At 41.0% G+C, this 26999-nt stretch overlaps 1 protein-coding gene across 1 annotated transcript in view; it reads left to right on the forward strand.

Moving 5' to 3' along the window:
* The window catches only part of LOC124553222 (zinc finger CCCH domain-containing protein 10-like), a 125946-nt gene extending 100487 nt beyond the window's left edge, over positions 1-25459 (forward strand). Inside the window, exons 9-10 of the mRNA XM_047127113.1 lie at positions 4317-4397; positions 23324-25459. Coding sequence (XP_046983069.1) covers positions 4317-4349 — 33 coding nt within the window. The 3' untranslated portion in view covers positions 4350-4397; positions 23324-25459. The remainder of the gene's footprint in view (positions 1-4316; positions 4398-23323) is intronic.
* Positions 25460-26999: the final 1540 nt, after the last annotated feature.

Raw genomic sequence — 26999 nt, forward strand, 5'->3', positions numbered from 1 at the left:
CTGTAATGTGAATTTAAAAAAAAAAAAAGAAACTTTCCATCTGTAAATGATTTGCGTTTTGGTCACACGTTAACTCTTAACTCGCCTGTGATAGTGGCAAAAGTGCTACCATAACTTATCCTGACATCGTCTGCAATCTCAGTGACAGTCAAATGCGTGTCACCCTCCAGAAGTGGTCGTCACCTTCAGTGCCAGTGTGGGGTAGCGACAGTGGCCCTCATTCTCGACATGCTCGTGACCCTCCGTTAATCGCTCGTGCCGAGCAATAGTTAGAGATCTCGGAAGTCGATCGTCCTCTAATTGTCGACTCGCTCTTCCGAATATTTTGCCCAGTCGTTACTCCTTCCCGAGTGAGAAATGTACTATCGGACTGCTCGACGGACGTAAGTTCCTCAGACAGTGCGCTAATGATAAATAACGAAAGTGAGTGTCCCCACCCGACACCAAAAGGAGTAGTACCATCACGTGCAGATGTTTTGATGAATGACATGGATATTGACTTATTTGTTACTATGTGTATTTTTATCTGTTTAAGTCACTTTTTCCTTTTGAGCACTGCAAATGGTGAACAAAAGACCTTCCCTTGCTCACGCTCTCGCTCACGCTCTCTCTCTCTCTCTCTCTCTCTCTCTCTCTCTCTCTCTCTCTCTCTCTCTCTCTGTGTGTGGGTGTGCGTGTGGGTGTGCGTGTGGGTGTGCGTGTGGGTGTGGGTGTGCGTTCGGGTGTGGGTGTGGGTGTGGGTGTGGGTGTGCGTGTGGGTGTGGGTGTGCGTGCGGGTGCGGGTGTGCTGTCTAGTGGTTGACAGAAAACAGCTTGCAAGTGTGTTGTAGGGGAGTCGCTCGTTTCAGTCTTTTTAATTAAAGATTCGAAGCAATTCAATAAGGCGATTATAATTTTATGCCCTTTCAGACGATGCGTGTTTTTACTTTTGAATATTTCAGCTGGAGTAAGGCAGCCTTTCTTCTGACAGTGTTAAGACATTCTCTGTAATGCCCTGTTCTTTACACAGACTTTAATAATAGTCACACCTTTAAGTTTGTTATATAGGAACAAATCAGTAGTAAAAGTAAACAACAATGTAGGAAAGATCGATTGCTACTTACCAATATGAGACAAATGAAGTTGCAGACAGGCACTTACATAAAACTTTCGGCCACAGCCTCAGTCAGCGTAAGAGAAACGCGCACTATTCGTACACACGAGCGAGGACACCTCGTGCACATGTGACTGCCAACTCCAGTAGCTCGGGCTGAGCTTGCTTGTGTGTACGAATGGTGTGTGTTTCTCTTATGCTGATGGAGGCTGTGGCCAGAAACTTTTATGAAGTGCCTTTTAATTGTGCCTGTCTGCAACTGAATGTGCCTTCTTTACGATAAGTAGCAATGTATCTTTCCCATACTGTTTATTTTTCTACCTACAGTTTCCGTTTTCCGACAGTAGAAATAAGTAATAGTTTGCTCTTCCTTCCGTGAGGTTGCAAACAAAGGTGTAATTTTTTTCCCCCTTTTTCTTTATGAAAGAAATTTCTCTCACTCAAGTCATTTGTTCACAGTGGATTTGCTTCAAAACTTATCATCGATACGTGTACGAATCGGACGCATCTCCTCTGGCATCCTCCCACCTAATACACCACTAGCCAGTAGGTTATCACTGGTAATTATTTGACATTAAAATAAAACTCACTTATTCAGTTCCGCTTAACACTTCTCTGTAGCAAAAGTGTGCTCAGGTGTACTCGTAATGAGCACTGTTCACCTGGAGAATGTAATTTTCAGTCTTCATTGTATTACACCCATTTAAATTGTTTTGCAGTGCCCTGTGTCTACTTGTAACTGCATTTTTGTATGTACTTTGGTTGCAACTATTCTGCACATTGTTGAGCTCTATGTTGTTGTTTTTGTTGTTGTGGTCTTCAGTCCTGAGACTGGTTTGATGCAGCTCTCCATGCTACTCTATCCTGTGCAAGCTTCTTCACCTCCCAGTACCTACTGCAACCTACATCCTTCTAAATCTGCTTAGTGTATTCATCTCTTGGTCTCCCTCTACGATTTTTACCCTCCACGCTGCCCTCCCGTGCTAAATTGGTGATCCCTTGATGCTTCAGAACATGTCCTATCAACTGGTCCCTTCTTCTAGTCAAGTTGTACCACAAACTCCTCTTCTCCCCAAATCTATTCAGTACCTCCTCATTAGTTATGTGATCTACCCATCTAATCTCCAGCATTCTTCTGTACCTATATAACATACAGGAATTTAGACCTGTTCTTTGTCACCCCCCACTTCAGAAAAATAAACAAGACTTTTATTTGCTTCTCAGTTGTATTTTGAATACTGTTCATGACATTTAGGTAGCTCTTCTGCCACCCCAATCGTCATTTTAAAATAATTCCCCCCGACCATCTCCTGGACCTCTCCTATTCTAATTTATAGTGGGAGAAATTAGTTTATCACCGGTCGTGCAAGTACAGAGTGCATCGGATGACTGTCACCTAGAAATTAACTTTTTTGCCCCGGAGAAGGAAATGTGGGAGCTAAACAGAACTGTAATAATTTGTCATTCTCAGCAAGTAACAGTTTCGATCAAAATCGGAAGACAGTACGTGACAGAACGATATTCACTCTTTTTCCGGTCACTACCGACCTTACGTTTCGTTGAACGCATTAGTAAATTTAAACCAATTCCAGCTCATTTATGTCTAACATTTACACGTTTTTTAACTCCAGACACTGCATTTGCTTTTGTTTGCAAATGTGTGGACATACTGAATGCAGTGTCATCTGCTACCCGAGATTGGCAAGTTCAGCTTTGCCGAGAAAGCTGTCTTTATCTACTGAGACTGTCTAGCTTTTATACAGCTAATTCCTTCAGTAACCGAGCTGTGTTTTTTTTGGAGGGAAGAATCGGTACTGAGCAGTATCAGGTTGGCCCACCTTGAAATATGGAAACTACTACTCGTTGTGCTTTTCCAGCAGTGGAAACATTTTATTATGTCAGTGTACGAGAACTCTTCCTCGAAACTTAAATGTTTCAATAGCAGTGTCAGGTTGTCCTAAAGCATTTAGTGTGTGACTTCAAAATTAATGACAGGGATTCCTGCAGGCTTTTGGCCACACTGTTTATTCAGGTCCCCTTTGTTTCAAGAGTAGTAAGTAGCAATGACATTTAAAACCACTGGCCACCAAGAAATATAGAACAAGTTTGCCGGGCTACTGGGAAGCAATTTTGTCGTATACCTCTGCTGGAAGACAATCGAGTGTAATCTCGCGCCCATTTGACAAAGGCAAGAAACTGTGGCTACTTGTTTATGTCTTTCTTTGCACATGTGTATGAAGCCCTTCTAGTTGATAGCACTTTGGTAGCTGGGATGTGACTTTTTGAGTGGATTATTGTAATGACTGCAGTTTTACCTGTGGTGTGTGTGTGTGTGTGTGAGAGAGAGAGAGAGAGAGAGAGAGAGAGAGAGAGAGAGAGAGAGAGAGAGATGGGGGTGTTAAGGGAACAGCAATGACAATGGCGCTCCGTATTTGCTGAATTCAACTTCTGACCTATGAATTTCTGTTGACTATGCCATGTCTCGGTTGTAATTACATCTGGTGATCCTTTAGAATGTGAATGCCAATTGACAAAGTAAAGCGATACTGAGGAGCTGTTACCACACCTATTATATTTCTTTGTCTTCTGCTCTAATAATACTGTTGTCATCACTTGTGGAATATTACCCTTCTTATCCGACGATCTTGCAACAATATGTTACTGAACATTGGATTCTGTAGTGCTCCTGTATATTCTTTGCTTATTCCTGCACTAGAGTTGTGATTTTTCTCTCTCTGTTTCGTGTTGTGACATTTTGTATATTTTTGTGTGCCAGTCAGTAGATTATAGCTTCCGAAACCAGAGAGGTCGGTGTTTATTAGCTGTCGAAACTGCAGTGACGACTGATCTTTCAGAGATCACGAACGGATGTAAGAGTATTTTACGACTAGTAGTATGTTTGTGCACAAACCGGTCACGAAATCAAAAATTTTAATAGTGATCTGAGATTGGTTGTGTCTGTGCAAATCTCCATTCACAGGTACACAGACCGAGTGCAGCCGCACACAGTAAATGCCGCGTAGCGTGCATTGCCGGCCGGAGCTGTTGCCATTCTCACATCGCTTTGGCGCCCATCTGCTGCTGCTGTGAATTTTCTGTACTTGTTTATTATGAGACAACTTCTGTCTTTTTTTTTGTCAGTTTCAGCTTTGACGCTCAGAGCTTTTGCGGGGCGAATGGAATAACCAGTATTTGGCTGAGAACCTTTGACGTTTGATTTCAGGACCGTTCTGGTAAACCCACATCCCATCTCTAGTACTGGTCTGGTTGAGTGGTTACAGCCCCAGATTCTTCTTTGACAAAGGTATCAAAATTATTTTTGTGTTTTCGTTATTTTCTGTTCTTTAACCATTCTACACCCCCGTCTCTCTCTCTCTCTCTCTCTCTCTCTCTCTCTCTCTCTCTCTCTCTCTCTCTCTCTCTGTGTGTTTCATTTATATCTTTATTTACATTTTATGGGGTTAGAAGACCTTGCTGAATAAGTTGCAGTGTGACCCATTGCGTGATTTGAGAGCACTGGGTTGGGCCCTGTGGAGTGGTGGTAATCTCAGTGTGAATAAATGCCGGTAGCATGCTGTACCACGCAAAATGTTGTAATGAGTTACATCGTTACCGGTCAGTTTCTCAGTAAACTGACCAAGAAATAGTTCACACACACACACGCGGGAATTGAGGAGGAAGAGGACGGAGAAAGCTATGAACACTGTTTCTATGAAAGAGTATGGGACCACTACAATATACGGATATTTTCAGTTGTTGTTATTTTTAAACTAGTTCAGTAAATGCAAGCAATTAGTTCAGGAAACACAGAAAAATTGAGCACTACAGAAGCATCACAGTGGAAATGCACTAAAATTAAAATTTGTTACACGTCCCCATACAAAATTAGAAGAATCATAAGGACCCTTGAAATGAACGTTATCAGGGGTTTGATGACATTTTTGTTAAAGCACTAAACATTTGTGATTCTATAATGTGTAATATTCTTAGTTACATGTGTAATACATAAGCAAATAAGTTCCGGAATTAAATTTTGCATGAGAAACAAGTGCTACTGTTATTGAAACAAATATAGAACCCTCTAGATTGTAGACCAAAGTTTCCTATGTTAATAGTTTTTTTTAGCAGTTAGCAACAATCTGGTGAGAGTAAACGAGATCTTTGTCGGTGCGTGTCTATTATTTGTCATTGTTTCCTGGGCTACATTAATGTTCATTTGCACCACCAGTTTTTGGCCAAAAGAGGAATAACCGTCTTTAAACATGATAGTCCATCACTCTGCTAGATTTCCACTGAAAGTGCTACCTGTAAAATAGTGCCCACTTACAATATGGTGGTTAAGGAAATGTCATTTGAGAGTTAATCATTTGCCTGTCTAGTGCATGCTACAGTTCCTTTTGAATGGTCTATACTACTACTGCTGCTGGGAAGTACACAGGTCGGTATGATGTAGTTGAAATTCAGATTGTTCTGATACGCCTTTTCTGGGCTAAGAATATTCTTTGTAAATGCACAGTTCCTTTAAACTATGACAGGAGGTAACAGTGAATGAAAGCAAAGGATATTATGAATACTGGCTGAGATGATGCGTTAAAATTTTTACCAAGGCCAGGACTCAAACCCAGGTCTCCTACTCACTAGGGAGACGCACTAACCATTGCGCCACTGCCACCCTAGGATTCTGCACGGATTACCCTTACTGCAGAAGGGGAATATAAAGATCTGTTAAGATGTGGATTGGAAGTGGTATCAGGAAGGGAGACTCGATAGAGTAACGAGTGCAGCCGTGTTAGGCACAGTGCCATGGTGACGCAGGATTAGCGTGTCTGCCTAGTGAACGGGAGACCCCGGTTCAAAACCCAGTCTCGACACAAATTTTAATTCGTTGCTTCGGCCCGTACTTATTATCGTAGATAAAGATGAGATTTAATATGTCTCAGGAATGTATAATTTCGTACAATTAATACCGAGGAAATAAGCTTTTCCGTGACGGTGGAAAGTGTCACTTTTAAGCCAGTGTGGATTCTGAAATTGTTGATTGTGTGGAATCCTGACTCGTATTTTTATTATATGACATTCTGAAAGCCACAGAGTGAGCCAGTTGGCTGGATGTAGTATTTCTAGACCTCTAAAAAGCTTTTAACTAAATACCACACCTGCATTTATAATGAAAAGCCATATCGTTATGGGGTGTAAAGTGAAATTTGTGACTGGACCGAGAATTTCTTTGTAGGGAGTAAGAAGTAATCTATCTCAGGTGAAGAGTTGTCTACAGATGTGGGTGTAATTTTTGCTGTGCACGGGAAGTGTGTAGGACCCTTGCTGTTCACATTTTGTATTAATCACCTGGCAGACAATATTAATAGTTAAGTCAGTTATCTGTAATTGAGTACCGTCTGGAAAGATCTGCGTAAATATTTGCTCGGATTTCAAAATGGTGCAAAGTTTGGCAACTTGCATTGATTGTTCAGAAATTGAAAGTTGTGACTTTGCACGCAAAAAAGTATTCTGTGACTACAATCACAGTAGTTTCAGTTGGAATTCTTCAACTTGTACAAATACTTGGGTGTAGCAATTTCTAAAGATAAGAAATGGGATAATGACATTGGTTCGGTGGTAGCTAAAGCAGGTGGTGAGATGCAGTTTATCGATAAATTACTGGCGAAATGCAGTCGGTCCACAAAAGAGACTACTTTTAAATCCTAGAATAATGTGGGATGTCTACCACTTAAGACTAAAAGGGGATATTGAGCGCACGGAAGTAAGGGTATCGAATAGGCAGAGGTTTTGTTTGACCGATGGTAGAGCATTGCGGAGGTGCCAAAAAACTGATCTGGAAGACTCTCGAAGAAAGATGCAAACTATTCCGCGAAAGCCTACTTTTGAAAGTTTTGAGGACCAACTGCAAGTAATGAATCTGGGAACATACTACAACCCTCTACATATTGCTCCTGTAGGGCTCGCAAAGGCGAGACTGCAGTGCCCACAGAGCCATTTGAGCAGTCGTTTTTCACGTGGTCCGTACGTGAGTGGAGTGGGAAGAAACCCTAATAACTGGTACAGTGGAGAGTACCGTCTGTTGTGTGCTTCACAGTAGTTTGCAGAGTAAAAATGTAGATGTAATATTGCATCAGGAACTGTGTATGCTGTGCTGTGTGGCAGTGTGATGAGCTGGTGTTAACACAGCTACAACTTGCAAAATATTCTGCATTACATTCCACATCTTTTACTCCGATGCTTGCGTGATGGCAGATCGTTTGTATATATCGACAGAAGCAATGGACCCCGAATAGCTTCCTGTGGGATCCCCAGTTTGCAGTGGCCCATTCACATTGGCGTCTGTTCCTCACATGAGGACACGGGAAGAAAACTTAGTGTCCCCAGTTCGCTACGTACAAACTGAACTTTTGGCTGTATTACTCTGACTTTGCAAAAATATAGTGTGGTCCACATAACTGAATGGTGCAGTAAAATTGAAGAAGATACCTACTGTCTTCAGCTTTTCTGTAGTCCTGCGAATGCCTCACACAAAGGAATAAATTATGTTTCCTGTTGGTGCTTCCATCCTGAATCCACACAGCTCATCTGAAAAAAATTCTGTACTGAGATTTGTTGCTACTCTGTTGTGCACTACTGTAACAGTACCATTATGAAACACTGGTAACAAGTTGTTGCCTTGGTTGTCTGCCTATCTCTTTAATAGTGTACTAAATTTTTTAATGTATTGGAAACTGACCACAGCTGAACGAGCATAGAAATTGTCGATTACGTACTGGACTTTTCAACCTCGCTAAGTATTTCTACGTGTCGGTATTCTCTTTTAAGTGATTTAATAATTGATGAAATTTCCCTCTCGCTCGTTTTCTGCAGCAGCGTGACACCTTTGTCTCGAATGTCAGCTTTTAAAAATTATGCTTACTTGTTTGCGCGAATAATATTTTGAGTTAACGTGTCAGCTGCTGGTAGGAATGATTATTGAGAACGTTGCCAAAGTTTGATGGGTCTGTAATGGTTTCTTCCACAGAAGAGTTGGTAGTCTAATACACTGCCTGACAAATAAAATGAAGCACCTGCAAGGGGAGAAGGAAACAGAATGAAACTTCACAAGTCGAGAGGGCACGTGATGTTATTTCAGTGATGACACTATCTAATGAAATTTGCAAAGAACTCTGTATTACGAGCCCACTTATCGATATGACGTACACATTCTGGCATCCACGAATGCACTGATTCGGTTCAAAAGGGTGTCGTAAAGTTATTGTATCCTCTCCTGAGGCAAACTGGGCCACAACTACAGTAACTGCAGCTGGATATCAGAAGTACTCCCACCGGGACTGAGTTGAGCCACGGGGACTGAGTCGCCTCGTCGTGGTTTGCGCAGCTCCCGCTGTCGGAGGTTCGAGTCCTCCCTCCGGCATATGTGTGTGTGTGTGTGTGTGTGTGTGTGTGTGTGTGTGTGTGTGTGTGTGTGTTAGTGTTAGATTAACTAGTGTGTAAGCCTAGGGATTGATGACCTCAGCAGTTTGGTCCCACAGAAACTTACCACTAGACGGAAGACCGAGTTGACCTCTGAGCTGGTCCTACACGTGCCCTATCGAGTACAGATCTGGGAATCTTGCTGGGCACGGGAGTACCTCAACATCGTGCAGACAGTCCACAGAGATATCTGCCATTTGTGGCCAGGCGCCGATATCTCCAATAGTGATACCACAATAGTGTCGCGTGAGAGGTAACACCCGAGAATGCAGGACGTCTCTGTCGTACTGTTGTGCTGTCAGTGTTTTCTTAATCACTACCAGCTGTGAATCAAAATCGTACCCGATGTCTCCCCACACCGTGATACCAGGATTAATATTACTGTCTCTCTCCGAAACTTGGGAAGTGCGGGGCCTATTCGCAGGTTGCTGCCGTACTCGCCGACTGTGTTCGTCCGGAGTACTGAAGAACTATGCCAGCAGTGCGTGCCTTCCAGTCACGGCACTGCACTGGACGCAACCGTTTGTGTCGTGCCGTTAACTGCTGCCTACGTCTGCGACAGTAATTCCCCGGTCCGGCTGCCGCTACCACCCGACGGACTGTACGTGGTGATGCAGAATATTTCAGGGGCTCCGTTACCTGTCTCCAGATGGCAGGCACAGACGTGAAGGAACTACGATGTGTTCGGTGCACGATACCGTGATCTTCCGACGTGGTCGACCGGAACCTTGCCGACAAGTATACTTGTCCTCACATTCCTGTGCAGTCTGAATACCCACAGACCTGGATATTGCACAGTTTGACCGTACGGCCAAATGGAAACCTGCAGTGAGGCCCCTTTCAACCTGTCAGTTGCCGATAATGCCGTCTCACGTGAGTACGTGGCAGTGATCGTTCGACGTGTAAGTTGTTTAACCCACCTTATACACTGATCGACTAGAACATTATGAACACCTACTTAATAGCCAGTATTCCCACTTCAGGTACGGATAACACTGGTGACGCATCGTGACACGGGAGCAGTAGGGTCTCAGTAGGACACTGGAGGCAGTTGGCACCACATTTGCACACACGTGTCACCTCATTCTCATAAATTCTGGGGAGGGCGGCGACGGGCTCTGACGCCACGTTCGACTGCGTCAGAGACGCTGTCGTAGAGTTCAGATCTGTTAAGTCGGGTGGTCGGCACGTAGATTGGAACTCGCCACCGTCTTCCAGGAACCACCCCGCCGCACTCCTGACCTCGTGACACGGCCCACTATCTTAATGAAAAATGCCGATGCCACCGGGAAACGTTATCGTCACGGAGGGGTGTATGTTGTCCGCAACCGGTGTACGGTACTCCTCTGTCTCACAGTACTAGTGTCGAGCAGCCGTTCCTGTGGAAGACGACAGATTCGTGCCCGCCCGTCGGCACGCCGGAGGAGGTATCGGGATTTGTCAGACTGCGCGACACTCTGCTACTGCGTAGACGTCCGGTGCTGACGGTCACGTGCCCTTTTCGGTCGTAGTGGTCTTAACATCGGCACACGTGTGGGTCGTTCGATGCGGAGGCCCACCGTCGGGAGTGTTTGGTGCACTCTGTGTTTGGCCACCTTTGTACTCTGCCCGGCATTACAGTCTGATGTTAGTTCCACCGCAGTTTGCCGCCTGTCCCGTTTTACCGATCTGACGAGCCTACGATGTCCTGCATCTGTAATGAGGGTGGCTGCCCGACCGCAATAGCTCTGGACACAGTTTCACCTCGGTTTCACCACGTGTCGAAGACACTCACTGCTGCACTCCTCCGACACCCGACAAGTCGTGTACTTTCTGAAACGCTCGTGCCGAGCTTCTGGGCCGTCACGATCTGCCCTCGGGTAGATCGCACGCCTTCCCCATTCTACACGAGGACAGCATGTTCGCAGATACTTACTGATACTGTGTGCACTGTGCGTGTGCCTGACTAGCAGTTATAGCTCACCAGGTGACGTTGCTATCGCCCGGGCAGGTTTGTACCGGTAGTAGGTCGACGGTCAGTGTATACGGAATGAGATTTTCACTCTGCGACAGAGTGTGCGCCGATACGAAACTTGCCGGCAGATTGAAACTGCGTGCCGGACCGAGACTCGAATTCGGGACCTTCGCCTTTCGCGGGCAAGTGCTGTACCGACTGAGCTACCCGGCCACGACTCACGACCCGCCCTCACGGCCTTAATTTTGCCGGTACCTCGTCTCCTACCTTCCGAACTTCACAGGAGCTCTTCTGATCAATGTATACCTTACCGGGCCTAGCAAGTTCTCTAAACACAGACAACACTGATGCACACGGATGGTCATTCTGTGTGTCACGGAGAATTACAGCTTTTAATCATTTACGTACCCACTGATAGTGTGTGTGTATGTACAAAGTTACATTAACATACGAAACGTCTTCGGGTCACTCACTTTTTTTCGTCGAGGCAGCGTAATTCTCCTTTATACTTTTTGCACGACTGAGACCCCTCCCGCCCTTTTTTTCGAGATCCCTATTTTGTTGAATTTTTCAGCCGTTTGTTGTATTTTACTTTGATATTGTTCACAGTTCACATTTCCTATGTGTGATATTCTAAAGTAATCAGTCATCCAAACTTATTGATTTACAGTACTACCTATTTTCTTTCGATTAGTGGAAATGAGCTGTTGAATAACGGGGCTGAAATGTTTGTAGAAGTTTATTACATTTGAGTAGTCTGTGTTGTGCCCTCCTAGATTGTCTGCATGCTAATGAATCTGTACCATTAACTCTTTTACCAGCTTTGGGTATCTCACTGGCTGCACCCATTTCTCTGCATAATTATCTGACAGACGTATTCTAATTTTTCCCACATTATGCTCCTCAGCTGGAGAACATTCTATGAAGATACTGATTATGACTGCAATTTCCCTGTACTCTAGCTGACAATGACACTGTATCACATTGTAGGAGTTGAGTAGGCCCATTAACATTGAAACGTCACGGAAGATTACAACTGTATGCGAGACCGTGACACAAATCTGCTGTACAGGCACGACTCGCTATCTGCACTCGGAGCCTCAATTTTGCCTGTAATGCTCCCCTGCTTTTTCAACTGGCAGAAATGAGGCTGCTCGGAGCTATGCCGTGTCGTAGTTACGGACTGCTTTGCGAGCCTCAATTATCTACATACTTCAAGGATTTGAAGGGCATTGCCAGACATCAGTCCCTAAAGCAGTACAACACAATTCTTTTAAAAAAATATGTTTGAAGATTAGAATATTTCTGGTGCTATTACATACAACGTATTGACATTGTACACGACATCGTCTTGTAATCGTAAAGTCACTGTTTGTACTCTTACTAGTAGCATTATTTTTTTTAATTGTATGTTTATTAGAAGCTGGTTTGTTAATAACAAGAACTGAATATAATTTTTGAATAAAAATAAAATATTTTTGTTAGTAATTACTAGTCGCACGAAAATGCTAGTATTCGCAGTAAAATAAGATTTTTTATAAAAATTCAAAACATGAAACAGAAAATAAACTACGGTTTTGATTCTACTGTTAAGCAGTATTATTGATGTATGTAATTTTTTGTCTTTTAACTGTAGGTCATTAACATGTCTGTATAAAATTTTAACTTATTTTCGTATGACCAGTAATTAAAAATGAAAAGGTGTTATTTTTGTTAAAAGAATTATGATTCAGAATTTGTTAATTAATATTTCCATTTCTTAATAAATATAGAGTTGAAATAAAAGTAAAACAAGGAACGTTGCTACTAACGGGAATCAGATCGTCGGCTTTACAACACTACTTTCTGATATACTGGTGACTGTGTTACAAAGCTCAAATTTCCCCCACTGCTTAAGGGTGCTGGCTTTCCAATCCTGTAAGTATGAAAAAAACCGAAGAGAGCTGATCTGTTAGGTCCCTGTGTCAGTTTCAATCTGCTTGTAACTTTCAGTGTTAATGTTTTTACTAAAGTTCTAAAACCTGCTACAGTGTTGTTCCGAATCAAGGTTCTGGTAGCCAGCTGTGCCTTTTAGCAAACCAGGAGGTAGGTAACAGCAGATGCTGGCACGAGTGAGTGCCAGTTATTATTTGTGCCCTAACTGCTTAGTCAGTAAGAGCACTGTCTGTGGAAGGTGAGTTTCTGTGCTTGCCTCCCAGTCCAGCATATGTTTTTCATTTGAGGAGGAGTTTTGAAACAGTCGTTCTGGCTCCATTAATGATCACCTTTCTGAGAGAATTAATAAAGAATATATTGTTTCGGTCCCTTCAATGAATTAATGTAAAGTCTTTCTTACAGACTGACAGAAGAGGGAAATCTTCTTGTCCGAAGTGGGAGATCTTTCAAGGTTTATAATTGAGAATTGATCTGTCCTCCACGGGCTTCAGTCTCTTGTTTGTTCACTGTTTTGATTAGTCAGTACATACGGATAAACAGTGATAACTAACACGATGAAGGTCGGAAGGTAGGAGACGAGGTACTGGAAGAAGTGGAGCTGTGAGGATGGAGCGTGAGTAGGCTCGGGTAGCTCAGATGCTAGAGCACTTGCCTGCGAAAGGCGAGGGTCCCGAGTTCGAGTCTCAGTCCGGCACACAGTTTTAATCTGCCAGGAAGTTTCATATCAGCACACACTCCACTGCAGAGTGAAAATCACATTCTGGTGATAACATGATGTAAATGACTAGTCACCTATATGAACCACATTCAAATCCGATAAGAATTAACCCTCTAAAGGAAGCTTTAGTATTTGTTCTCTATATAAGAAGCATGTAGACCTTCAGTTGACACATTCTACATCTTTAATTGTGAAAATGGCCTGTATAACACCTACGAGAGGTCCCCAGCAGTGGGACCGACTTTGAAATCATTTATATGCCGATGTAGGTTAGGGTCCCAGGTGTTGCTCCCTGCAGCCGTTCACCCTGGTGGACCCTCATTTGCGAGTAAATGGCAAAAAATTTCATAAATTCGATTAATTCTCTACAGTTTCGTAGAAGGGATAACTGTCTGTGCAGTGTAAGGGCTGATGCAAAAGGTTATGGGTTTGAATCTGATAGAAGTGCTTTAAAAGTTTTAATTTTTTAAATCCTTATCGAAATTACTTTGGTCATTATTTTTATACAGTTAGTGTTTAATATTATTTTTTTGTTTCTGTTTCTTTTGTCACTTCGTTTTAAATTAATATTTTCAATTGCTCTCATTTTTTCTCCGTATTGTTTTTTTTCCAATTTGGAATCTTTGTACATGTGTGTGTGAATTTAATTCTTTTTGTTTATCTATTATAATGTTTAAACATTTGAAAATGACAATGTTAAGAAACAAAAGACAAAATATTCTACAAGTATTTATATTAATTGTGCATTGGTATCAAAAATGTATTTTTCGTTGCAAGGTGTACATTTTTTGGATGGTAATCATCGTACAAACATTTAAAAAATAGGTTTATTAAACAGGGAACAAAATAACACAGATGAAAATGTAAATGACAGAAGGGATTATAAATAAAACAAACTTAACGCAAAATGAGGAATAGAAATAACGAAGACAGTAGCATGGACAAAAATATAGAATGATGCAACAGAAAAAATTAAATTGAAATTAAAATCACATGAACAAAAATTCCAAATGGAAAAAGAATATGAAAAAATGAAATAAAACTCAAAGATTAAAATGATGTGTGAAAGCAATATAAATAGAAAATTACATTTAAATGAATTAATTCAATAAAAATAATGAACAAAGTCATTTCTTTGAAAGCTATAAAGCATTGTGTGAAAATCAAAAATTTTTTTCCGCTTGTTACTTGCAAATGAGGGCCCACCAGGGTGAATGGCTGCAGGGTGTGATACCTGGGACCCTGACCTACATCACTGTCTAGATGATTTCAAAAGGTCGGACCCACTGCTGGGGATCTCTCCTTGTTAAAGAAGTGGCAGCAGTAGCCGTTCTAAACTTGGTGAATAAAAAGGATGATATGGGTGTGTTAAGGATGCCTGTTGTTGCTAGCGTTTCTGGCAGGGATTTCCTCCGTGTGCTGCCACAGCCGTGGTTATGTAATGGATTTTCTCTTTGTAGGTTTTTAATGCGTCATTTTATGGCACTCTTTACTGTCTGAACTTCTGGATGACAGAGTGTGTACAGTGCATCCTTTTAAAGCACAACTCCCAAATAAATAATTTTTTTTGTACAGCATCATTTGTCATTAAGTTTCTCAAATCGACTTGCACGTATTCTGAGTTTAAATGTAGTGAGGTAATACATCAAATAGAATTATCTCCTCCGTGCACCGACTGGCACGGATTCCATAAACATCGGTCGTGCGTAACCCGACTTAAATTTCTGTCTCGTCATATCCCGAATGCCACAGATCGGGGCAGTCGGGCAGATGCAGTATCTCTCTAATTCTGAAAATCGTTCGGCTCGGTACCACACTCGTTTGGGATATCGAGCAAAATTTGTGACCGAGGACTTTTTAGTCGGGAAGGGGCAGTGGTATCTCGAAAGGAAAGTAATCGGCAGGTGTAGAACTAACTTCAGGTGTGCTCCAGGGAAGCATCAGGACCCTTGTTATTTTGGATGTATATTAATGTCCTGGCAGTCACTATCAAAGGTAACATCAGACATTTTGTAGATGATTCAGTTATTTGAAATGAAGTACTATCTGAAAGTAGTTGCACAGATATTATGTCATATCTTGATAAGATTTCGTAGTGGTGTAAAGATTGGCAAATGTAAACTCGTACATTTCACTAATTAAAAAATTGTAGTATCCTATGTTTACAGGATCAACGAGTCACAGTTGGAATGGGTCAACTCGTACATACATCTGGGCGTAACAGTTTGTAGGGATACGAGACAGAACAATCAGTTACAGGTTGTAGGTCGTACGTAAAGCAGGTGGCAAGTCCTGTTTGGTGGTGGAATACTAGAGAAATGCGAGGTTGCTCACAAAACACCTGTGCGACCCGTACCAAATAGGACTAATGAGGGTATACAAAAAAGGGCGGTAAAAATGGCCTCACGTGGGAGAGCGTAACAGAGCTGCTCAAATAAGTGAATGAGCAAATACATGAAGAAAATAGATGGATACTGCCCTGCAAAATCCTACTTACAAAATTCAAGAAGCAGCTTTTATGTGAGGAATCTAGGAATATACCATAACCTTGCCCATTTCACTCCTTCGAGGACTTCGGAGGCAGCTGTAAATTAAGTTATCGGAACACGAATAGAACAGAAAGACGCGCTAATAAGTGATGCCCTCTACGATGCAATTGGCGGTGGTTTTCACGGTACGTGTGCAGATCTAGAAATTGCACGAGCCGTGTGCTCGTAGTTAGCTGACCGTCTCTGCACTTGTGGTTACAACCTGAAATACACTAGAAGTGGTAACAATACAGGGTGGTGACTCTTCTGGAATTCTCAGGAAATTACCTGGAAAATCAGGGAATTTCAGGAGTTTTATAAAATATTAGGGAATTCTGTGTTTTTAACCTGGTACTGAAATTGAATTTAACGAGTTTTATAAACTCGAAGTTTTAAATACTTAATACGTAGACGGAAAAAAATTGCGGCACCGAGGAGGAGTCGTGTGACACGATCTAAAGATGGTAGGCGTGTTTCCACATCTGGAAAATAATGTCTCTTCAGATTTCTCTCCAGTCACGTAAGAATGGCACTAGTAGTGCCACTATGAGGATGCGAATCAGGTTTCCTTTAAATTCACCTCGTAACGGTCGAGCTATCTGTGAGATCGGATGTGGCGATTCGATGTCAGTCGAGACCATTACCGACGCCTCACTGAGTTAGAACGAGGTCGCGTAATAGGGCTATGAGAAACTGGATGCTCCCGTCTGCGATATTGCAGAAAGGCTCAGCGGGAACGTAGCCGCTGTGCACGATTGCTGTAGCGGTGCTCACGAAAATGTTCGGTCGCAAGAAGACGGGGCTCCGGACGACTGCGTGGCACTGCCGAGAGGGAAGACCGTCTCGTTCGGCGTACGGCTCTGGCACATCCTTATGCACCTGCTGTAGCAATTTGGGCAACAGTAGGCACCACCGTGGCACGACAAACTGTTACAGATCGGTTACTTCGAGGACAGTTCCCAGCCAGACACACTGTACTGTGCATTCCACTGACTTCAAACCACTGCCATTTGGGACTTCAGTAGTGTCGAGGGAGAGCCAATCGGAGGGCAGAGTGAAGGTCTGTCGTGTTTTCTGACAAAATCTGTGTGTCCTCGGTGCCGGTGATTGCCGTGCGGTGGATCGGAGGAGACCGGTTGGCCTGCAGACGACCTGTGTGGGTATTTGACACACTGGAGCTATGATCTAGGGTGTGATTTTGTACGACAGCCCGGGCACTATCCTGGTTATCCCACCCGTCCTGACTGCAAATACGTATGTCAGTCTGGTGATTCGACTGTTGTGCTGCCATTCACAAACGGCATTCCAGGGGGTGTTTACCGATAGGTTAATGCTTGCCGTCATACCACCGTCGTAACCTAATAAGCGGAGTATCGATATGTTGCCAGATCTGTATGCAGTCGAATGCTTACGGATGACAACTCCCGGCGTCTTCCACAACCGGCATTAACTTTCCCCGTACTGACAGACCGAGTGCAACGGGCGTGGAACTCCGTCGCACGAGCTGATGTCCGGCACCTTCACGGCACAGTGCGTGCACATTTGCGTGCTTGCGTTCCACATTCTGTTAGTTACACAGGTTATTAATGTAGTAGCATTTCACATTTGCAATGGCTTAGCTCGTACTTACATTAACATGTGACCTTGCAGTGTTAATACTTAAGTACGTTACCTAGACAAATGTATTTCCAAAATTTCATTACGCTACATTAGCTGTTATTTGGTGTTCAAATTTTTTTACCTTCTCTGTATTTCAAAGTGTGTTAATATATGAATATTATTGCATATAAATTACTGATGTTTAAAAACTGCAGTTAAACTGCTGCTTGTGGCTAGGATATAGCTCGTTCAGCTGAGGGGAAAGAAAAGTCTTCCCCCACCCCCATCCCATTCATCATTAATTTATTAGACTCTTCATGACACCATCTTCCTCCTCACACCTGAAATTCTCAGGGATTCTTCCCCCCTCCCCTCCAAGTTTAAGTCGCCACCATGCAATACTACAAAGTCTCTACGCTGTGGATGTGGTTTATCTTTGTCACTGTTAGCGACAGTGCGAGTTGGCAACTGTCACTCTATACAAAGTTTGTACGGTCCTTGCCGTTGAAAATGACAGTGTCTGTGTCAAGGTTCAAGTCGAAATTGTGGAGTGTCGTTACTGTCTGGAGAGGGATTAGTCGTGTGCGGGATTATTGCAGGTGACAAACTTTATTGTGTAGTACATTTATTGCTTGTAAAGGAGAAATCTCCTTCACTGATGACTGTAGTTCATATAGGAGTGTGTTATACACATGTTGCAACTAAAACTTTCAGCGGTTACCAGTCATTATCGGGCCGGATAAATTTGAGCATTATTTTTCTGTCACCAGTGACGTGGATGTCAACAGCTTGTGGAACCTTAGCCTTCTTTGTGCCATTCCTTTTCTCACTGTTGATTCAGAGATATTTCACTTTTCCTCTTTTCTTTCTCTTATTTTCCTTACTTCTCTTTTAAGTGTACATTGTCCATAAATTAAATAAGGACTAGCAGTTATGTTGAAAATGTTTTCAAATTTAGGCAAAAATGGACTTAAACAAATTGATTTTTGTAGGTTTTCATATTAGTTATCAACAGTGTAATCTAGATTGACTTAGGCTAAGCACACACTAGTGTTCTGGATGGTAAGTTCTAATTCAGTTTTTCAGTCTGTATTGTCCGATATGTATTGTAGTGTGATGCCAAAGACTTTACTATAGTGTATTATAGTATATGTAAAACATAAAGTGCTGGTAATGATCGAGACAGATTTCTTTGAGAAACTTTTAAGGTAGGAAATGGGAAGGTCCATTTTTCTGCTCATCGGAACATCACAATTCCCAAACATTTTGGTAATACCTGTGAACAGAATGATTTGACAACAGGTACAGATATTAATTTTCCTCTTGTTTTCTGTTCCATTTTTCCCTTGCTCAGCTCTTTATCAAAAAAAAAATTTTTTTTTATGGTTGCTGTAGCTTTCTGTTTGCTATAGAAAGGCTGATGAAAATAAAGTGTAATTTAATTCGCTGTGCATTCTTCTCCTCTCTCATTCATTTTTATCTTCCTAATTCTTTCCCATTTAGTTCAGCAATTGTGTTTATTGAATACTGCGAAAAATTCCTGGTTATAAGTGAAAAGTTTACAAGACCGATTAAAAAATTGTGTCCCATTGGGATTCAAACTTGAACACTCACCTGTGGGTATTTAGTCCAGTCGGAATTTAAGTTAGAAATACTAAACAATTATAAAGTTTTGGAGGAAAAGTAGCGTAAGATGTAGAAACACTTAAGAAAGGGAATTGTGATGCTAGGAAGGATTCGGTGGGAGCAAAGTATGAAAAAGGTTTCAGAAATTTAGTGGGTACATTATCCTAATTGAAGCTTTCTATATCCAGATTCAGATATGGGATCATTTGTTAGTAAAAATTATGCAATAAAGAGGCAGAATATTGACACTAATAAATAAGTAAAAAGTAGGGCTTTTTTTGTTATCAACTGTCTGATACTGAAGGACTTGCATTTATTTTCGTATGATTCACTGAACGAGGTTTAAACTATTTTTAGGTGGATATAAAAGTGCTTATAACCCAAACTGACGAGTTTTGAATAAATTTGTGGATGTTTATCAGTAAATATGGCCAAGGAGAAACAGTAATACATTTATTGGAAAATTTTGTAGCTGTGGAACCCAAAATAGCTCTGAGAGCAAGGATCAGAATCAGGAGCAAGCTTTCATGGAACATTGTGTGTCAGTGTAGGACAGAAGTAACTTGATCAGTGCATACTGCTACCTCAAAGCTCATATCTCTGCTACTGTTGGAGAATACCTTTTTTAATGTGCAGTTGTATATCAAGAGTGGAGATTTATCTCTCTGTAATCATTAATACAGTACAGTGGCAACCATTTCTGTAAGGGTTTCTGTAGATCGAAGAGAGGTCTCGCAGACCTTCTGAAGACCTCTGTATAGTGTGGACTGCAGCTAGGCAATAATTGACCTCGCCTCACAGGTTTAAGTGTGGAAGTCTACAGTGTCGGACACATGTACAGGGTAAGCTGAAAACTCCATACAGTTCATGCTGATTGTCCTTTCCTCATCCGGTTGATTCTCCTGTGTCCTTTCAGATCAATTCAGATGAGGCACAATTACCTCTTCGAGTAGCATATTGGGGCTACTCTCTTGGAACTGGCTGCTCAATTCCCTTTTTGCATACTGTCTCAAATAGACCGGCACAGATGGAACTGGCAGTGTCTTGTAGTGATTAAAAAAAAAAAGAAAATGAGAAGAAAAGAAAAGGAAAGGGTTGAAAATGTTGGGAAGGAATGGTGAATAAAAAAGGGGTTTTAAAATCGTAAATGACCGTGAAAAAAAAGGGAAAGAAAGAAAGAAATGCAGATCGGACTTCGTATTACAGAAAAGCTATCGGACTTCGTGATTCGGAAAAGCTATTGTTGGGGTGGTCCTTGTGGCGTTTTTGAGCAAAAGTTAAACCAATTTCCACTACAAAAAGTATTGAAAAAGAACAGAGAATAACAAAATGTAACTGACAGGGGGAAATGACGTAGATAGAAGTTCATCCTTTACCAGGTTAAATGTCTTCTTTCATGCGGCGTCCAGGTCTTAAAAAATCTCCTACTTCATTTCTGCGCAAAAAGTCTGCTCCGAAATCTTGCAATAAGTTTCATTGTCCAGGAATTTCTAATGTATACAAAACTGTCTTGATCTTAAATACAATTTATTTTAGTTGCTTCTCTCCATCCTCCGAATTTCATAACAACTTCCACAATGTCTACACATTAATAAGTTTTTTTCGTCTTAATCAGATCACGTCTGCCTTCAGCTTCGGCTATCAAGAGACAATAAAGAAACGAATAGAAAACAAAGAAAGAGTTACAATTTTAGTAGTTTCTCTGCCGTCGAGCGCTCATACCGCTGCGACGGGATATTTTTCATCTGAGGGAGCGAGTGTAGCGCGGCGAAATTCATAGTCCCGCTACATCGCCCCCTCGACTGTCACGCTAAAACATTTAGCGTGGCAGGCTAGCAAACCTAAAAGTCAATATATGCATATTTTCATTGGAAAGGCCACGTGCATCCATAGGGGATAATCTTTCCCAACACTTACTTTCTAAACCTATATACTAAATACAATTATTACAGTTTGGATCCTTTGTACACAATTAATATATATATTTACATACAGTTTGTGCTACAATCTGTTTTAATTTTTGCAATCCGAGGTTGTGCAGGCTTTGGGAGCTGTCGGCTATTGCCTAGATCTCTGTTCACCTGGTACAGTTTCTCGAACTGTTGAGGTGTTCCACTTGTGGGCCAAATAGTTTAAGCTGTCGCACAAAATGCCAGCCTACTGTGGGTGAGCATTCTTCATAAAAATTGCTTCCTGGTGGGGCCCTCGAGTATAAGTTCCTCTGTGACCATCTCATTTAAATATCGCTGTATTAATTGTCGCACTGGAATTGCTTTTAAATTACTCTGACCCTATCTTTCTTGCTCCATCTAATTTCGTGCTGCATTAGGAGACAAGTTGAAAATAACATGTGGCATAAGATTGTAGAGCCTATAAATTGTTTCATTTTTATGTGGAAGAGTTTATTTTTTGCATACTGTGAAAATTTGGGAGGAAAATGCAGAATCTACGGGCAACACAATACAATATCTCTTGGATTTGAACTGAGGATACTTGAGATTGACGTTCGATTCAGCAAATGTGGAACTTTTATCTGGCTGGCTTTGTTGCAGTATGAGGTAATTACTGTAAATTGTTATACATATACTTATTTCTGTTTTCTTTGGCATCATGTGTCTAAAATCATTATATTGTTCTACCGTACTATAAGAATGGTCGTAATAGGAATTACGAACTAATGGAAGTAAGCCTGATCACCAGTGGACCGTGAGATAATATACTGTTGTACGACAGGAACTGAAATCAAAATAAGAGTGTTGCCAAGAAAGTTAGTTCCACTTTTCTTTTTTTTCCCCCCCTCCCCGGCAATTATTTATTCCACACAATGAAAACTACACAATAATGATTACTATACACATTACTTTTCCAGCTAATGTCCTTCCAGTTCTGTGGCCCCACTCCAGCGAGACACGAGGGAGTGTATGCCCTGTTGTTACAAGCCCTGGCCCTGTCCAAGAAACCACTCGTTCACTGTGTGAATCACCTTGTCGTCGTCTTCAAAATTTCTTCCACTATCCAAACTAGTAGAAGTGTGAGGGAGCTATGCCAGGGCTGTAGGATGGATGAGAGAATATTGCCCAAACCTTTTTTCTCATGTGGTCACTTCAGAGTATGTGAGAGTGCAGATAATTGCATCCTAACTTTCTTTACCGTTTGACAGAAGCAGTGCCAACTGCAGAGTCGTAATGCATCGATCCGCACAAGTGAGAACATCGGCACACTGCGACGCGTCACCTGTGACAGTCATTGCAAATTGTGGAGATCGTCCAAACCCTCTGCCGATTGTCTCACCCTCTGCACCCGGCGATCAGCTGTACTCCGGTTGACTGCAAATGCATCGTAGTCTTCACACGAACGTTTGTGAATATTCTCCACAGTTTGAAATTCAGTGACAACGTGCTGCTTGTAATGTATGTCACATACGTGCACCATTTTGAAACACTATCTGTTGGAGAAAATAAAATTTTTGCACACACACTTGAGAAACTTCAAAGAAATTGTACCTAACATTTTGCATTCAGAGAGCATTGTTGTCAGCAGAGCATTACTTCCTGAGCTGCCTGTAGTGCAATGCTTAGCGTTTTAATCGTGTAATTGTGAAGTTACTGGATCGATTCTCACTAGTAACGTCATTTATTTTTACAGTTACTTGAATTCCATATCTGTTATCATATTGGAGTATTAATTCACAAGTATTGAATGATAGTATTTAAATAAAATAATATTTTGTATTTTAAGTTACTAATTGCTTTAAACTGTGAATATCGTAATAAAATTGGGTAGAAAAATGGGAAATATGTTACTGTTAAGTGAAAATATAGTGTGCCAATAATACTGCTCAATCTCTGAAATTAAAAATAAAATATTTTCGATTTGATGTTTCACATACTTAATCAAATTGTAATTAATTGCTTGAACTCGTATTGCGTTGTGGTTAATTAAAAACAAACAGTGCGGTTTTAGTTTAAAGTTATCGTGTAATACTTGGTAATTACGATTTCAGTTTGTTAATATACAGAAAAGTTTAGGAGTCTAGAAAAAGAAAGTTTCTACTAGCAAGAAACAAACCATTAACTTCACTATTAGAAGATTCAAATATTATGCACTCAGCTGCAACTAACTATGTTAAAATGTCGGAAATATTTTGCACTTAGTAGAACTCGGAAATTGTCTCTCAATTTATTTAGAGTTTTCGGGCAGTGTGTTGTACAGCTTAAGATTTGATGTCTGGGCAGTGACCTCGCAATTCCTCGAGTACAAAGGAAGTCGAAAAGGATCTGTCTGTAAGATCCCCTCATCATTTCTGTCCGTACGGTAATTGTCGGCCCGCGACCTCGTGCTGTAGACAATCGAAGGAAGGGTAGTTTTTTAAGACGCGCCCGGATTTCCCGCAGGTGGTGTCGATGGCGCAGCCGCAGCCGGCACCTCCGGCCCCCGCCGGGCAGCCCGGGGCAGGTGCACAGCCGCAGCCGCCACCACCGCCGGGAGCCCCCGCCCCGCAGCCGCAGGCACCACCTCCGCCCCCGCAGACACCCGCCATGTCGATGGCCGCTGCCGGGGCTGCGGCGAGTGCCCCGCTGGTTTCTTACCCGATGGTGGGGCAGGACCTGCGCCCCGTGCTGCCGACTGGCCTCTCCCACTGAGGGGGTCTACTTCACACTGTGAACTGAAATTCCATCACGACTCTAGTGCAATTTTTATGTGCTGATTTTGTGTGTTGATTTCTTTTTGGTTAAGAAATCTTTTACTGAAATTCTGATTGGAGATAGTCAAACCTATGAAATAGTTTTTCCAGTAAATTTTGCCAAGTGTCATTTTCCACAGAGAAAGCAATTGGACAAATATTTGTACCTGGCAGTTTGCTGCGGCAACGGTTAAGGTGTCCAAAATGTGTACAGTGATATAATGTATACTGTGACTTTGTATTGTGCGGTGGATCTGACAGCGGCTTGCTCTGAGCACTATTTGACCCTACCTTTTACGATTGTCGTAAAGCACGTACTCTGTCTTGTATCTGAGTTTTCTCCGTCATATGTACAGTTTACTTACCTATTTCCGTTGGCTATTCTGTGTTTTAGTCATTTCAGTAGCTGACTCGAAGAGCTGTAGGTAGCTGTGTGATGACTACTGGTGTGTATAAGTATTTTGGTGATTGGTCTTTTTCACGTAGAAATCTGTTTTCTAATTGTGAAACAACTATTGTCAATTAAACAGAAAATGTATAATTTACTTTTATTGATTTTTGTAAATACAAATTTGGTGTGTTATAGTTATGGAACGTGTAATGTGAAACTGAATATTGTTACATAAAATCAAGTTTTTGATTTTCCAAATATTGCAAAAGATTCCACCTGCAGAAAGAATTTCTGCTCTCGAATTTAAAAATTTAATCACATGTAACTGAATTGGACATCAGTCCCGTACAGCTCTGCAGTGTAAGTAAAGTAGCACAATAGCATAACTTCCGATGTGTTACTTTGAATTTAATTACAGGAAAAGAATTTCTTGTTGTGAATTGAAATATTGTCTTTTGAGCTAGGGAGCCTGGCACGAGATTGTACAAGATTGTGAAATCTTTGATGTCAGATTTGGCAATTACAAAAAATGCGTATTATGTATGGTACAAAACATTACACAAATTACTGTGAAATAATTACAGAAAATGGAGCTAAGAGTAAGAAAGATGACTAGATGCTAAGCACTTGCGAATTAACATGTACAAAAGAATAAAGACTACAATGTTATCAGTCCCTTCATCTTCGTCTGGAAAGAGTGTGACTGAATGGAATGAGACTTATGGACACACAGTGGTCTCACATTAGCCTTAAAATTCTCTCTCAATCCCATCTGTGGCAGCAAATCAGTCCCAGTTTCCGATAGATTCTGTTATGTTCCTATTTGATTCTGGAGGCTGTCATTTTTCTGAAAATTCAGAACTGCGCACATAATACAAGAAACACTTATTCACTGATTCTACCAGTATTTCTGCATTTGTTTTCTAGTTATATCACTGATAGCGGTATTCTGTTTACACTTAAATTTTTCTGCTGTGTGTTGAATGAAAAATGGATGTGGCTTCACATGAGTATATGCTCAGCTCACTTCCAGTATTGCAAAGTTCCATGCTATTAAGGAAGTTGCCAGTGATTAAAATTGGTATTACCACAGATGTTTTTGATTTTGAAGAATATTTCATATTTGTTGTATTTGATTCAATATTTTGAGAGGTCTGTTTAAAGGAAATGGGACCGGTTCTTAACACCGGTTAAGAACTTGCTCATATGAAAAACGTGTGGACGTTGTCTTTGCTGTGCGAAGTCTTGGGCTAGGCAGACAGTTTCAGGTTGTAAGTCTGCTTGTGACAGAAGCTATGTAACTTAGTTTGTAGGTAACATTTTTCATATTATACACAGAAGAAAACTGTTCTTTCTTTTTTAAATTTATTTTTAACAGTGCATCACAAACTGTTAATTGTTCTAATTAATCACACCAAAAGCAGCTTTTCAGTGGTTTAGGAAATTTATATGACACAGAAATATCATTAATCTGAGTGCTTCATCGGAAGAAATACATTTGTTAGTGATGTTGTCACTGTGAGGAATTTTCCCATGCAGCTGACACAGAGAACAGGGTTCCCAGATTGGCAATCTGGTTGGTTCACAGCAAGAAACATGTACGGGATTGAACAGGAAAGACAGTATCAAATTGTGTGTTTGATGGTTTGTTGCAATTGATCTGTTGATATATTTAAAACCTTAAAGTTCTAGAGCTATTGCTCTTAAGAGAGTTGACTATCTCTGTGTCACTCTGTGTACCCATTTGCGATCATCAGATGAAAGATAGAGGAAGAGGTATTTTGCAGTGAAATGTAGTTGAGAGCTTTGGTGGGTTTTGTTGAAACAAATTTTATTTTCGTCACTGTGAAATGATTTTGTTGTAGAAGAACTGTTTTATTGAATAGTCTTTATAATGTACATAAGTTTCTACAAGCACTAATTGTGGAGTATATTTTAATTTTGTACTGATATTGTATTCCATGCACTGTCCTCTGAAATATGTATTATGATTTAACTTTTGTTGAAGTTGTGTTTTTATTTTCATTTATCATACATAATGGTTTTTATTGGTCTTACACGTATTTGTACATACATTTTACATTGTGGTTGACTATATTGCACACGAGAGCTGTGGAAGGTGACACAGTATTGGACACTTTACTTTCCTTTACTGTTATTAACTGTCTGCTACAGAATTTTGGAATAAGTTTTTTTCTATTTCTTATAAGAAAGTCTCATTTATACAGTGTTTTTCTCAGGTGGAACTGTTCCTTTTGTGATCCATTTTGTGCGTATGCCCTCCATCATGTCCCAGTGCTATTTCTGGGATCTTAATTTGTACAGGAATACAGATATAAGAATTTTTTTTTGAGAATTCTCTTTTTGCTAGCTGTTTGAATCATCCAGTGTCATAACTGTCACATTTACACATGGCAGTATATATAGGGATTCCATTTGATGCTGCAAATAATGTTCTGTAGTTCTGTGGTTTGGCACAGTATGTTATGTAAATAATTCTTAATAAAAATGAAATTGTGGTAAAATGGTTGGAACATATTTGATGTGCAGTGCATATTTATTGCTCTCTCTGCAGTATAATTTCCCCTCCTCTTATAGGCATGGTTTCATTTAGTGCCCTCTATGTGATAGTTTTGTATTGTTTCTTAGAAACTGCTAGGAAAATTTGATAAGAGGTCATAGATATATTTTATTGTACATTTGTGTATGACAATCTCTGTAACACTTTGAATGACTATTAACAGATTAACAACTGCGTGTGATATAACAAAAATATAAATAGTAAGTAAATGTAGAAAGTAACTGTCCAGTGAGTGTTTCAAGCACATTTTTGGACTCTGCTGCTCTGTCTTTACTGTGTTGGTGTTGCAGAATGTCTGAAGAAAGTAGATACCATTTCCAATTAAAGTGTAATAAGATCTTTCAACTGTAATCAGATCTGGAGAAGGGCGAGTGCAGTTTCCCCAGTGTCACATTTTTTTTCAAACTCTGTGTT

The sequence above is a fragment of the Schistocerca americana genome, chromosome 11 (assembly GCF_021461395.2).
Source record: "Schistocerca americana isolate TAMUIC-IGC-003095 chromosome 11, iqSchAmer2.1, whole genome shotgun sequence".
Taxonomy (NCBI): domain Eukaryota; kingdom Metazoa; phylum Arthropoda; class Insecta; order Orthoptera; family Acrididae; genus Schistocerca; species Schistocerca americana.